The 15,307-nt window shown below is 37.9% G+C and overlaps 1 protein-coding gene across 1 annotated transcript; it reads right to left on the bottom strand.

Annotated features, from left to right (window-relative positions):
• Window positions 1-14,943, bottom strand: LOC107045251 (NACHT domain- and WD repeat-containing protein 1). The gene is made up of 8 exons (XM_015267446.1): window positions 14,881-14,943; window positions 5,916-7,203; window positions 5,340-5,419; window positions 5,118-5,240; window positions 4,882-5,024; window positions 4,567-4,727; window positions 228-4,502; window positions 1-161 (listed from the first exon to the last, which is right to left on the bottom strand). Exons 2-8 carry the CDS (start codon window positions 6,022-6,024, stop codon window positions 148-150), a joined length of 4,905 nt encoding a protein of 1,634 aa, XP_015122932.1. The 5' UTR covers window positions 6,025-7,203; window positions 14,881-14,943; the 3' UTR covers window positions 1-147.
• Window positions 14,944-15,307: the final 364 nt, after the last annotated feature.

The raw sequence follows: 15,307 nt of genomic DNA, 5'->3' as shown, positions 1-15,307 counted from the left end.
TGATTGTAACATTTGCCATTTATTGCATAGGAATTATCACTGCAATTGAGAGGTTGGAAGTTATAGTTGGAAAGACAATAGTGGAGAAGACTGTTTTTCATTTTGGGTTGTATTTTTTCCAACGTAAATTGATGTTCATGTGACACATTAATCTGGAACATCTGGAAGATGAAGAGTAAAATGATGAACTTATTAAAGTTACTGTTGCAGTGGTAGGGTAAATTTACCTTCGTCTTCATCAGAGTCGGATATTCTAGTGGCCTGCAGTGAGCTCTGTTTGGAGAGGGTTCTTCCAGGAGTGCCTCGGGTTCTTGGCGGTGGTGATTGTTTATTCCAGAGTGCTTCAAGCTGATCAAAGTGTTGAGATTGTGCGAGGGCTGCCTGTTGAGAGCGTGCCAAACTTGTCTGAGAATCGGCTAAACCAACTTTGCTGATTTCCTCCATGGAAGCACTCACGCTAAATCGACGCTTGAGTGGATCCTCAACAGCAGCTACCATGATGCCTGATGTTAGATGGCCGTATTTGCGTTGCCACGTGTAAGTATCGAGTGAGACTTCTTTTTTCAACAAACGCCTGGCAGGTCTCTTGGGACCCAATGGTCGTAGTTCGCGTGGTGCTACATACAATGGTAATTTGACATACTGGGCAGGTGTATTATGCAAACATAATATCGGCATTGTAGGCTGTTCAATGAGATGAATGGCCAATCTTGAAAAGTCCGTAGATGTTTCAACACCAAGAATTGGTACGTGCAGCATTATTGAACCAAGGGCAATACCTTTTTTAGTATCCCATACAAAAAGATTTTTATCCTCACTACCAGATATTGCCAAAGTACCATCACCAGATACCCTAACGCAAGTCACATATCCAAGATGTCCACTTAGTGTATGTAAATCACTTCCCGTATTTATATCCCAAACAATAAGATTAGCATCGCGCGAGCCAGAAACAACAATGCTTTTGTCCTGAACTGATACAGCTACACAGGTAACATGATCAGTGTGACCAACTAAGACTTGTGAAAGTTTTCCACCAGCTAATTGCCAAACTTTTAAACTCATGTCACGTGAACCAGTTATCAAAGAATTTGAATCTGGCGTAACAACCAGACAAGTTATATCTTGGCCATGAGAAACTTGATATTTTTCCACTGGTCCAGCCCCCAAGCTCATTATCCTAACTTGATTGTCTCCTGATCCACAAATGGTATATCTCATATCCGGTGAAACAGCGATACATCTTCCTGGGCCACAGACCGATTGTATGAGTATTCCAGTATCAGCAGCCCATACACGTATAGCACCACTGCGATCAGAGCTAACAACTCTTTGTCCATCGAGCATAGCAATTACCGATGTCACGGGTGCTTGATGTTTAAATGTCGCAACAACTAGACCAAGTGTCAAGCCCCAAACTCTAACTGTTTTGTCCTCTGAGCCTGAAGCGGCAAATAATCCAGATGCTGAAAATGCGACACAAGTTATACTGGCAATGTGACCCTCCAGAGTCAACATAAGTTCATGGCTATTCAATTGCCACAAATTGACAAGGGAATCAACTCCACCGGTGACTGCCATAGCTCCATCACGCGATATATCGATACAAGTTAAAGGTGCTGTATGATATTGTAGGTGTATTTGTTGCTGTTGCTGCTGCAGCTGCTGCTGCTGCTTCTTCGGTTTGTAAAAACCCTCCTTACTCATAATACAAGTGTTTTTTATCGTTTCTTCATCCCGAAAACTCCAATATATAACACGATTGCCACTGGCGGTTATTAAAAAATCATCTTTATCAGTAACTCGAACAGACGTAACGTCCGCCGATGAATTAGTCGACAATGCTCTTATTAATTTTCCGCTGTGTATATCAAATATTGATACACGCCCATCCATTCCCCCGGCAATAGCTCGTCTACAATCTCGCGCTAGACATATACTTTTAACTGCTCCCTGATGGCCTCTCAGTGTGTGAAGTGCCGTACCAGTGGCAAGAGAACGTACATAAACTTTTTCATCCTCACACACTGCCAAAAGAAATACAGAGTCGTCTGATACATCGAGCATTGAAACTGGCGATCCCAATGTAATACTGTTTAAAAGTTTAAAACTCTCGAGGGACCACAGACACACGGTACCATCAGCCGATCCAGATACAAGGACCTCACCAGCTGCATCAACACGAACAGCTGTTACCGGTCCACGATGATGATCAACTTTCATTAGGACTTGACCTGACAAAAGACTAGTTGCTATTATTCGAGAATCTTCACCACCACTTACTATAACTGAATTATTTAGTGCTGGTGTAAGTGTCAATACTGATGCAATGTGCTCGCAAATTCGTCGTTTTAGAGTCAATTCCTTCATGTCCCAAACCATTATAGTTGTATCCTCGGAGCCAGTCAATAAATACTGCGACTGGTGTGTTACTGATAAACACGATATTGGGCTTGAATGGCCTTTAAACGTATGGACAAGTTGACCAGACATTACGTGCCACAATTGAACATCAACTCCAGCAGGACCACTGCCAACAACAATAATGTGTTGGCCAGAGGGTGCTGCTTCAACAAGGTTAACACCTTGTGGACATGCTAACACACGTATTTGTAGGGGTAAGGGTGATTGTAACCAACCGTTCAAGGGTACCAGTAGTGGTGCCGCGCAACCATCACACCATGCCATTGCTGCTGTTATCATTCGACTCACCAAATCACCTCCATCCTCAACCACTGGTCTTAGCCAACAAATCAATTGTCCACCGAGTTGAAGTGGATCTCTTGTCAGTGCGTCACTGGAATTTCTTATTGTATAGTAGACCAATTCGAGATCTCGCTCAAGTAGATAACGCCTTGCGTGCTCCAGTACACACCGTAAATAACTCACTGAGATCATTTGTACAGCCGCAAGGAGAAAATCAAATGCACATACCGCCAGTCTCTTTAATTTTTCAACATCACCAGCTCTTAATAAGTGCAACCAAGCCTCCTCGACGTGACGCAAACTGTAAGTTATGTCTGATATCTGGGGTGTACTTTGAAAAGGAGTTTCTTTATTAACTTTGCCATCCGTTTTTTTATTGCTATTATCTTGCTCATTAGGATCTGCATCGTCTTCCTCTGGCTCGGTAAAGAATATTGTCGTTGCTAATTCAGCGTAACAGGCTCGTGATAATTGCAGTGTCGAGAGATAACGTTTTCGTGCTACTTCACGACACAACCAACGCCAGGAGAATAGGAGTCTTCCGCTCATAACACGAACCCTCAAACATGATATTAAATTACGTCTTACTAGACACCACGTTGCAAAATTAAATTGTCCAGCTGATAATGTTAATGGGCCGTCTCCACCAGTGGGCATTATTAATTCCAGAATTTCCGTTTCCGACAATCCATATTCAGTGCATGCCAGTAATGAACCAATGCGGCTAGCTGCTTTTCTTCCAATGAGTTTATCCATATAGTCAAATGCCTTTTCAATATCATTATCAATTCTCGTCGTCAAATCATCGCCGGTGTCTGGTGTTTTTTCACTAATGTCAATCAGTATTTCTGGGCATTTGAATCTTTCTTTCTGAAGTGGAGTTAATTTTAAAGACTCGAGAGATATACTTGTTGTTATGATAAAATGTATACCAGGAGGTAACTGAAGTGGAAGCCATGATAATGCTGCAACTATGTCACCCTCCAGTGGATGCAATCTATGGAGATCATCGATAATGACAATCAACTGTTCTGCATTATTATCATCATCATTAACCTTGGCTCTTTCACTTTCACTTTCCTCGATTCCCCGTAAAATTTGAGTTAACCAATTATTGAGGTAGAGCGGATTGAATGAGGCCTCGCGTGGCAAGTTGCCATCGTTGTTACCAGACAAAAAACCAATATGTTGACAGAGTACTCTCAATAGTTCAAGGCTGTAGGCTGATCGTGGTGTTGAGGTACAAAAACGGACAATTCTCATTGTAGATTGTTTCAGCCAACTTTCGCATTTATCGTAAATGGCTCTGAGTCTGCCAGATTTACCAGACAATTTTCCACCACGTATGAATATAGGCCCATGTTTATTCTTTTTACCAGCAATCAAAAGTCTCTTGACTCGTTGTACAATCTCATCACTTTCATCCACAGGAGTTATTTCACGCATAAGCGATAAATGAGCTAAACTTTCAGCATATACTTCTTGTACTAATTTTTTTCTACTCTTTATCTCCGGATTGGCTTCAACCGATTCATTCACCAGTTGTTGAATTACCTCCAATATCTGGCTGCGTAATTTTCTCAAATAACAATCATCATTTGAATGAGCGTTTTGATTTATTTCATTGTCATGGTAATCAGCCTCCAATTCTATTACATTATTGACTGGTAATGAACTTTTCACTTTGGCTATGAGCTTCTCGCATTCTACTGGCAATTTCGGGGCCATCTCATCGATACTACGATCTTTCCATCTACGAATTATGGATAGAATTCCTTTACCCCCAACATCCAGTTCTAAAATTGATAAATTATTACAATAATAATATTAATCATCATCATCATCATTATGATTACGTACTTAAGCCATAGTCCAGTTGCCGCTCGGAAGTACTCTTCAATACGTTGGCGATTTCAGGGTTATTTGGATCATTCATTAAAGCTGACTTGGCTGCATCATTTAAAAGTATTTTCAATCGGCTTCCCACAGTTGTTTGCCAATCATCTTGAGCCGTTTCCTCACTTAAACAAAAATTCATCTCACAAAAAAAACAGACACACAGAGAGGGTAGATAAACTATTAAGAAGAACATATTTTTATAGAGGAAAAAAAATTAAAATCAAGTTTTATTTTTAATCAACAATTAGCGAGTTAAATGTGCAATTAGTCCTCTACCTCGTGGCTTTAAGAATGTAACAATGGTTTTCGTAAGCGTAATACTCGTTGAGTTGAGTACAGTGGATGACAAGAGTGCGGAAAACGGCTTCGTCAAATTTAGTTGGTACCCAGCCTGTGCTGTATTCCGTGCCAATCAATAGCTGAAGAAAATATGGAAAATCAACGGTTCCATTTCAATAGAATTATTTCAGTTTTTTTTGCTACGATCTTCATATCATACCACAATGACTTACAATGAAAAAACAACCCCTGGAGTAGTAATGGGATGCCTTTATTTCTTCCAGGAATAATTCAGCTAGATGAGGGTCACTGTCCGGATTCTCGCTTGTACCATACTGCATGTCAACTAACAATACCTGTTAAATTAAGTTTCATAATTTTAAAAATTATGAATAAAGCATTTCTGAGGCCGTTTTCCGTCAATATTGGTCCCCCTTGAAAGCTGAAAATGTTACCTCAATACCCATATCATCGTATATCGATTGCAGCTCAGGACCAACCAGTTCGAGCAGCTGTTTCCGTTCCTCAGAGAATTCTGAAAATCATATACCGTTTTCAGCCTAAACGTAATAGTACATTAGAGTACAAGGGCATAAATTTCGTTTATGTCGCGCCGTGCAATAAGTCGAGTTTATCGCACGCTGCGCTTCGCGTCGCCTGCTCAAAACCCGACTTCTGCACGATTTGACATAAAATATTATAGAGCACTCGGTAATAAATTTCGTTTTCAACGAATGTGTAGTTTACAGGCCGAGCCGAAGGCGAGGTCTGTACACAAATTCGTTGAAAACGAAATTTGTGCCCTTGTACTCTAATGTACTATTTCGACGAATGTGAAGTTTACAGGCCGAGCCGAAGGCGAGGTCTGTATTCACATTCGTTGAAAACGAAGTGTATGCCCGAGTGGTCTATACTATTTTATGCCACATCGTGCAGAAGGCGAGTTTGAAGCACGCTGTGCGAAGCGCAGTGTGCGATAAACTCGACTTATTGCACGGCGTGCCATCAAAGTTATTAAAAAATAAACTCACCATCACGTTCACTAGCGATGAATATCTTAATGAGGCGAGGTGCCGGTAGATGAGAAGGCGGTGGCCCACCTTTCACCACTCCAGCTATCAATTCCACTTCAAGATTCATCCTAACTTTATTACACTTTATGCTATCGTCACACTGGTTATTGTTTTTATTTCTGAATATTATTAATTTTATTCAACAATGTGCGGAATTAGACGATCTGTCTTCGTGATCAGTCTTATCGTGATTTCATTTATTGCTTTGTCAATGGCAATTTCAAATTCCATATTTTTATAAAAGTATACATTTTATCGAATAGAACAGTTATGTTTTCCCAAATGCATTTTCGATATTTCTGCTTACAGCTTCCATGGAAGACAGTTCTATGTTGAATTGAGATCGTCTTTGTTTTTTTGTTACCGAGAAATCGATGAAAAAAACAAAAAACAAATTTATTGCAATTTGGAGGACATTTCAAGTAGACACTTGGTCGTAACATATAAATTGTTTTATTTATTTTGTTTTCTTTTTAGAATTGGCGCAATAGCTATTTCAATTATATAACTTTATCGTTTCTTCTTTTATAATATCTGCTTCTTCACGTTCTATAATTAATTCATTATTTTTATTTTTTTACTTTTAATTGGCTCCAGTTATATTCAGTAATATTCAAAGATATGTTAACCGTAATTTTAATAATTTCTATATAATTCCAACAACAGGATTTTTTGTTGGTCATCAACACATAAATTCCTTGATAACTTTCAACAACAATATTTAAATATATTTATAAAGGTACAGGTACTAGATTCAATAGAGTTGTTCATATTCTCATTTTTTCAAACAATATACATTTTCCTGCAACTCAATGAGTTGCAATATTGGTCATAATTTAGCAATTATGTAACTACACGTTTGAGTTTTATCGTGATTTTTCTTTCGCCAAATAGGTAACTTGGTGAGTTGTGGGATTGTCTTCGCTCTTCAATTTTTTTTTTGTTTTTTATTATATTCTCAATATTTACGACTACGTATTATAGGGGTTTTGTCTTGTTTCTATTTTAAAAAATAATGATGTAACACCGAAATCGATAGCACTTGAAAGGATTAAAGAGAGTTCTCTTTTATTATTTCCAAAGTTTGAAATTTTGGTGAATACTGTTAGGCGGGTCGAATTGTGGTAGTAGGCTTTCCAAATTGCTTATCATATTTGTATTGTAGGGAATTCATTGGCGAGTCGGTACTTGGCCGCCTAGTTTGATTCAAGTCAGGCCCATTTTATTAGTAGATTTTTTAAGTTCTCTGTAACATAAAAATAAGTAGGAGCACATGTTATCATATCGATATTCTTCTAAAATATATATCTGGTAGAGGTAGGTATGGTGGCCTATGTCTATGTCTGTGTATATACTAAATGAGAGAATGCAGCACGGTGCTTTTACATGTGCCTCTTTGCCTTTTCATTACTATGTACCGCACAGCCCTATCAGGCGAGAAAAAGCCACCTGTTCACCCGTTAATAGCTGTCTCTACTTCTCTCCCCGCGTTCCCTCTCGTTTGCTGCCAAATGGATGTCAGAGTGAGGGAAAGAAAAAATTGTGAAAAAAAAAACGAAAGTAAATAAATAAATAAATAAATCACACTTGATGATATTTTCAAGAGGAGAATAAAATTCTAATAGGGACATATCCATGAGTTTTTCATGACTTTGACAAATGACCTAGATCAACCCATTGTCTGCTCTACTATATTGAGGTTCATCCTCATACTTTTCCAGCATATATGTTGACTGAAGTAAGTGCTCGCTTCATTTTCCTGAAGCTCGGGACGAGACTTATTGTGTCGCTACCGGTGTAACAATTGCCACGTGTTGATTATTGTTCAACAAACAAAACCCATAATATCTGCACTTATATACATCGTGTCATGCAACTTTTTCATTATGTTATGGGTGAGAGTAAAGATATTTTACTATATTAAACGTGAAATAGTTTCACGGAGAGAAGTTTTCTAGAAAAATTCTAGTACGAGTACTGGAAAAAATTATAATCCACCGGCTGTGAAAAATTCTAGTGCTGTTAAGGTAAAATTTCTTGGTATTTCTGCACTGATAGAATGATTCATTTATTCCAAACGAGATTCGTAACTATTAACGAATGGTAGAGTTGAATATGACCAAATGAATATTCGTTAATAGTTAACGAATGGTTCACTTGAATGGCGAAAGTCAAGTCAAACAAGGCTCCTCAAATATACATTCGTTAACTATTAACGAATGAACATTTGGTGGGACCGAATAGACCCTAACCTTCAACCAAAATCCATTCGTTAACAATAACTAATCCGTTCTATCAGTGTGGTAAAATTTCTGAGGATTTCTGTGAAATTTTCACAGAAATACGGGGAAAAATTCACGTTTTCTCCAATAAAATTTCTAGTGCCGGCACTGGAATTTTTTCCTGGCCGTCACTTTGCGCCTCTTTTCCCGTGCTAGCACTAGAATTTTTCTAAAAGATTTCTCTCCGTGTTCGCAATTGTAGAATAAAGCACTCTTTTTTCCCCGAGAGAATATGTTAGAAAGGTTTACAGACCTAGATATAGAAGTAGGTTCATATGGATTTCTATGTCATTGCAAATATTGAGCTGAAAAACTACATTATGCAATATAATTATGTGTAATTTGAATGACAAAATTTATCATCACTCATTTAATCCAACGTGTAATTTGCAAAAAAAGTTGAGCACATTTTAAAAGCAACATTTTCCTGTCTGTAAGAAAATCATTGTACAGGTTTATCGTATGCACGAGCCAGGCTCTGACAAGATTAACTCTGGTAATTCTCTCACGGACCGCTGCGCAGTGTGTGCTTCCAGAGAGCAGATAGAATGAAATTACAGAGTAAATATTGCAGCAAGAGGGAGATGAAAATCTTGGCCTTGGTTGTACGCGTAAAGCTTGTATGACGATCTACATGTGTTCAGCAAATCAGTAATATATATATTTCCAGATTTGCGAAAGAGATTTCCATGGATGAGTCAACCAGAATTAATATCGGGAGAAATTCCTCCATCCCTAGTGGACTTTTTTTCCTTACAGCTGAAGCGCATTTGAAAATATATTTGGAATTTATTTTAGTAGGTTTTGCGGAGCATTTTAAATACATGAAAATTGTTGGATCTCATTTTGTCAAATAGACAGCACTCTTTCCTCGATCTTTAGAATAGAATTTTTTTTTCTCCTCAGACAGAAGAAATAATGGAAAATTCTGGAAGGGAGACTAGATATAGGCAAGGGGAAGATGAAATGAAAAGGGAAAATGGGTTGGATCCTTGCTGTCAAGTTTGGCGTGGTGTGAAAGGTCGTAGCAGCATAAGGCAGGCGCGCGGCTGGGTCAAAAGTTCACCGGCAGCTAACCTGCTCGTGGTGTGGCGGGTGAGGCGTTGAGTGAGTTGAATATTCGATCGTTCGCTTGTGTGCCTATAACGTTTACCCATCCAATGTTGAAAATAATTTTCTTCCACAATCACTAAACGAGTTAATGAACAACGGGCGTCACCCGTATCTAGAGCAAAATTTATACATAGACAAATCGACCGATTCGACCAATTGAAGAAAGCAATAATTATTTTTTCTCTCATAGCTTGAGAACAAAGGGAAAAACACTCAATAGACCATTAAAGTCAATGAATTTAGTTGGACACTTTACAATAATAATATGTGGACGTCCGCATGAAAAGGGACCACTTTGTCGATTCTAGTTTCCGAGATATTCACGTTTTCGTCTCAGCAACTCCCATTTACGCTCATGTTAAAGTGTTTTTTTCATTTGCTCCGGCGACGTCATTTTTCACCCTATGAGGATCATTTTGGGCTCAAAATGTGCGGAATGTTATAAATATTATCAGAGTATGCATAACTCCATATCGACAAAGTGGTCCCTTTTCATGCGGACGTCCACACATCATGGTCTGAAATTGAGATAGAACTGGTCACAGTATTGCACAAATATATATTTATTCCCACCACATCACTGCATTCCAATTTAAAATTCAATATTTCGAATAAAAACAGATTTAAAAAAAGGATTTTCAATCCAATGCGAAAATCATGAAAAATATCGGAAAAAAGGGTGTAACAAAGAAAAGTATGAAAACTACGCATCAGCTGTTGGCTGCAATCCAATTAACCATTCCAGCGGACTAATTGCAATTTACTCATCATCTGCAACTTGCAAACGCAGATTGGAAAATCAATGCTTCGGACTCCACGTTACATATGTACTGGGTAAACAATATAAACATATATATTTGAAAGGAAATTGAGAAAATGAGTGAGCAAAAAAGTGAAAGATACTGAGTGATGGCCAATTGAGTAAAATAAAAGTGGGCTTATACGGAGGAGGAATGTTCTATTGAATATATTGTACAGCTATTGCAGGCTATGAGACAGTGGTGAGAGTCGGTGTGCGGTCATCCGAAAGCCGAGTGCGAGGCACTCGGCTTTCGGATGATGGTGTACGAACCCCTCACTATATCTGCTGTATTTAGAGATGCAAAATGACCGTCATTTTTTAGATCGCGTCATATGACCAAAAAATGACGGTCTTGTGACGATCATGTGACGCACAAATTTTCCAACTACAAATGATTATCACAGATCATTTGTAACTAAATTGTTGTCAAACGATCTATATAGTTGCATAATGATGGTCATAACTAATTTCCCATTTGTAACGCTCATGAATAAAACAAAATAGTTTCATCTATATGGATGGAAAAAAAACGTGATTTCCATTTCAAAATGGAGATTAGGGCAATACAAAAGGAATTCGAGTGGGAGGTTTATATATAATCCCACGAGCTAAAAAACATTTTTTCACGAGTTACGAACAATATTTTTCATCACAATGTGACGGAAATTGGACTTTTAGGCACGCGGAGCGTGCTGAAAAGTTCACTTTTCGTCACAGCATGATGAAAATAAAGTTTCATCTATATAGATGAAAAATGACTGTCATTTTTTCTTGACAAGTTGTGACGGTCACAGAAGGGGGAGGGGGAATTGTGACAGCCGTCATGAACGCCTCGTCATGTGACCGTCATATCACGGGTCATGTGATGCATTTGCATCTCTAGCTGTATTGACTTGGCGTGTCCACTCTTATTGTCAAACTACAACTCTACTTGTTTCTTTGTCGGACTTCGACAATGCCTGTTTTCTTGAGCTTTAGAAAACTTTGAATATTACAAAAAAGCCTAATTTCTTCGTTTTTCTGCCTTGATTTCCTTTCATTATTTTTATCTTGACAGTAGAAAATTTATTTTCAAACTTTATTCATTATATATAGCATAGTTTGAGTTAATGTTGTTCCACTAACATTACATTGAATTACTACTGATGTATATAATTGAATCAATGACACACACGTCTACTTCATTCCAGACTATCAATGAATTGCATAAGTCTCACGCCGGCCCAATCGCAATATCGTTGAACTGAAACAAATAGTTTTCTCCATGAATGCATAATACACTCCTCATTGAATATAAATGATTGTTTTGTTAGCAAGAGAGTGCACTCAACAGTGAAAATATTCATTTAATCCAATGTGACCAGTTCCAAACCTTCCAGCTACTTTTCAAATCAACAATTCATGGCATGGGCAAGTTATTGTAGTTCCATTGTTTTTTGTTCATTCTGCAATAGTACATTTCATCATTAGGCCAAAAAAAACTTTTCTGGCGAATATGAGATTTGCAGCACGAGCCGAAGACGAGGGCGGCAATCATATTCGTCAGAAAAGTTTTTTTTGGCCCTATGACGAACAATATTTTGTATTGAATAACTTGTTAGATCTCTATAATGTGCGCTATCATTCGGTAAATAAATATTGAACACGCACGGCAGTGCGTGTAATTGTAACGTAGCATGTTACATGTTGCTGACGGCCCGTTACGACAATAACAGCTTGGCTTATCGCATAAAGTAACAATGCGTATTGTCGTGCCATCCGAGCGATTATCGTCAAGGGCTATCTTGGCTGTATCGATTCGCAACCCCTCGCCCAATGTATGCTCTACTACAACCTGCATGGAACAGGAGACTACGCAGAAAGCTTGCGCGTTATTTGAAAACCATCTCCCTCCCCCTTCCCACGAGCATTTCATACAATTTTATTTCTTCTTCAAACGGCGCGGTAGGCGGTACACATCAGGGAAGCCCGTCGTCGATTAACGTAAACATTACATATGTACATGTAATATACCGACAGCTATATAGTATTCGTCAGCCAAATGCCTGGAAACTATATGGAAACTAACAACTTCAATGTTGCTAAGTGGAATCACTTGATACTTGTTCAGATACTCGCTCCATCATATAATCCTGCTAGACTATAGAACTTGACGAAACTCGTTGCCTCCATCTGCTCTATTTACTTATGTAGCTATATGAAAACTTTTGACCCACTTTTTTGCATATTTATAAAATTTCATTTAAATCCATGTCGAGTAGTTTTTACCTCTAATTTCCTTGTCCAATTTAATTGCCACTCACACACTCATAGAGTCCAAGGGATGAAATATAAAGAGGAGAAGTGGTAATATCTCGTCATAAAATGGATAATTTTAATCATTGGAAATGTCATTTATCTGATTTTCCACAAAAAACACGTATACATGGGTATATATGATGGCGTGGAATGTGCAATGTGCAGTTTGCATGAGAAATTTCAACGACGTCGGGAAAAGATTTGCGGCAATATGTGACATTTTAACATTTCATGTTGCATTCCAGTGTGGCATAAGAGTGTCAAATGAAATTTTAAAAATCCGTGAATCGACAGCTTTGTTCAACAATTGACATCATTTTTTCAACGACAATCAATTGCAGATTGATTCTGAATAATTATAGGTATTACTCTTCGGCTTTGTGATTATTTGATGAGGCATTTAATACAATTGATGACAGTCAACAAAAGAGAAAATGTCTGTGCTTTTAGCCATCTACTAGCAGCTCCTGCTCTCTCTCTCTCTCTCTCTCTCTCTCTCTCTCTCTCTCTCTCTCTCTTTCTTGCCTCTAATATGGATTCAAAATCTTCAGGTGGAAAGCTCTTTGTATATTCCTTACTACTAATTGAAGGACTTTTTGCACCGCCACTTGTTTGGAGAGGAGTAATTACATAACTGGTTAATTTAGGTAGAATTAGGTGCAGGTCTTGGCAAAAAATAAAGTAAATGGTTCATAGGATGTAATTTTGAATGAGGGTAACGATTGATCATCGGAAGAACGTCCTTAGTGAAAATATAAAATGAGTCAAGAAATATAAATTTGTGGGATAATCAAACTATAACGAGGTAACTGGGGAATTTGTTTTTTTTTTTTTCATTAATTATATGGCTAATACATTTCAAAATACATCGTTTTTTTAATGACATAAAACATGATCATTCAAATAAAAAGAAAAACAAGTGAACTTATTGGAATTCTTTCTTCAAAATACTTGGAACAAGAGGACAGAAACCCAAAAATAATTGTTTGCCATGAGTTGTCAAACAAATGTAATAGAGTCGCATCTAATGATTCGAGAATCACAATATTAGTCTCTGTGCTCAGAAGGAATAAGCCTCGAATGAGATAGGCTGATCGAGCAGCCAGAAATTGCCCTACTGAATAAAAAGTGAATTTTTTACTCGAATTTTCAGTTGAGCAGAGTCACCATTTATATGCGAAGTCCGCCGTTATTTTCACTTGTGAATCGTTCAGAATAAAGAAACCTCGTCTTTCATTGCACACGTAGGTCATAGGACGTGATTAGTTAAAGAAAGGACCACGCCCTTGAAGAATGAGAAAAAGGGGGAAAAAGGGCAGAAAAATTAGAACAGGGAGCAAAATAAATTTCACTTAAGACGCTGCCCTAACTTGCTTGCTCTGTTTTCCTCCAAGTAAAGTGGAGAGACTGAGTGAAGGTCGCCATTTGGGGTTGCGTATAAAGATGTTGCTCAAATTTATGTCTACTGATCTCTGGGGAACGAAAATGGAAAAACCCGAGGAAAATTAATCTTCATAAGAGAGTAAAATGTTTTTTTTTCTACCCGTTCATTCCTATAACTATTAGTAAGATATATAAGATTGAGCAGAGGAACGATGATGAATGAAGATTGATTGGAAGAGGAAAAATATTAATATCATTCGTCGTCGTCCGGTGTGAATTGTCCATTTAGAAATACGCATTTATTAGCTTTTGCCGGCTCCATTGAAAGACTCCTAAATTTATCCACGGTAAATTAAACGTAATTAAGTTTACTACGGTATAAACGTAACTTTGAACTGGTAAAGTGCGATTCGCGGATGAGATACAATTTTATAGATTTATAATTGTGAAAATTGACCTGGTTGGTAAATCTTCATAACTACAGTAGGAAAGAGTGGGGTAAAACGGACACTTTTGACTTTTTTTCAAATGTTAATGAGGGGTTGAAATGTTGATGAAATTCAATAATTTTCTTTTCAATACAAAGAACAATTGTTTCCCTCTGTGACGAGCTTAAACTGAGCTCAATTGATCTATTTGTTTCTGAGTTATGAATTATTAAAAAAAAGTCTGACGTGTCCATTTAACCCCACCCTCCCCTATACCCATGAGTTGTCGTAAAAAAAGGATGAATAGCCGCGTGAAGTATTGCGAACCATTAAAAATGAGAATGAATTATATGTACTATATTGAAAAACCCATTCGAATAGAGTGCAGAGGTCTTTCGGTTGAATTCTCATGCTTTTTCAAGAGTTTTTTTCCCCATTTTTATTCGCTTCGTTGTAGAAATTTCGAATTTATGGAAATTTCTTCATAATCAATGGAGGAATTGTTAGCAGGAGATGCTAGTTGGTAAAGAGATTTCTGTGCTTTGTAATCATTCTATTCTGGATTCCAATTCGGTTGGTTATAACAAACTCAGTTATATTTGGAGAGCACAACTTACCGGACTGACTGTGACTCGTTTCTCACAAAAGCGAAAGACTCGCTTCCCCCCAGTGATGTCGAGACACTACTACTCACTCATTGTACTGACAACAGAATCAAGCCTCGATCAAGCCCGCCTCGAGTTCTGGCGCCTGCGCAAACACCTATCACTGTTTTGTATTGGGGTGAGTTGATGAAAGTACCTGTATCTATATATCAGGACTGTCCAACATGGGGGTGCGGTTCGAGGCAGCGTGTAGAATATTGTATATTGTAGTAGGATGACATACTGACAAGATGAAATAGCCCTCATGCTAAGGAAGGGAAGAAAGAAAAAAATTTAGTTTCTCATCAACGTCTTTGCTGCAATTAACTACTGATAGAGATACCACACCATCAATTTAATCTGAATTTCTTTCAAATTATATTGTAATAAGATTAAAATA

This window comes from Diachasma alloeum, unplaced genomic scaffold (assembly GCF_001412515.2).
Source record: "Diachasma alloeum isolate Michigan unplaced genomic scaffold, Dall2.0 Dall_scaffold_00180, whole genome shotgun sequence".
NCBI lineage: Eukaryota > Metazoa > Arthropoda > Insecta > Hymenoptera > Braconidae > Diachasma > Diachasma alloeum.
This window is presented reverse-complemented; position numbering and strand designations above follow the sequence as displayed.

What these genes read in the sequence shown, in the direction of transcription:
- LOC107045251 (XM_015267446.1), bottom strand. Translation starts at nt 6,024, where the DNA reads ATGAATCTTGAAGTGGAATTGATAGCTGGAGTGGTGAAAGGTGGGCCA. An exon ending in ACGATGATATGGGTATTGAG is followed by an intron (nt 5,241 to 5,339) that starts GTAACATTTTCA and finishes TTAATTTAACAG; the next exon opens with GTATTGTTAGTTGACATGCA. An exon ending in TACATTCTTAAAGCCACGAG is followed by an intron (nt 4,728 to 4,881) that starts GTAGAGGACTAA and finishes TTTTTGTTTAAG; the next exon opens with TGAGGAAACGGCTCAAGATG.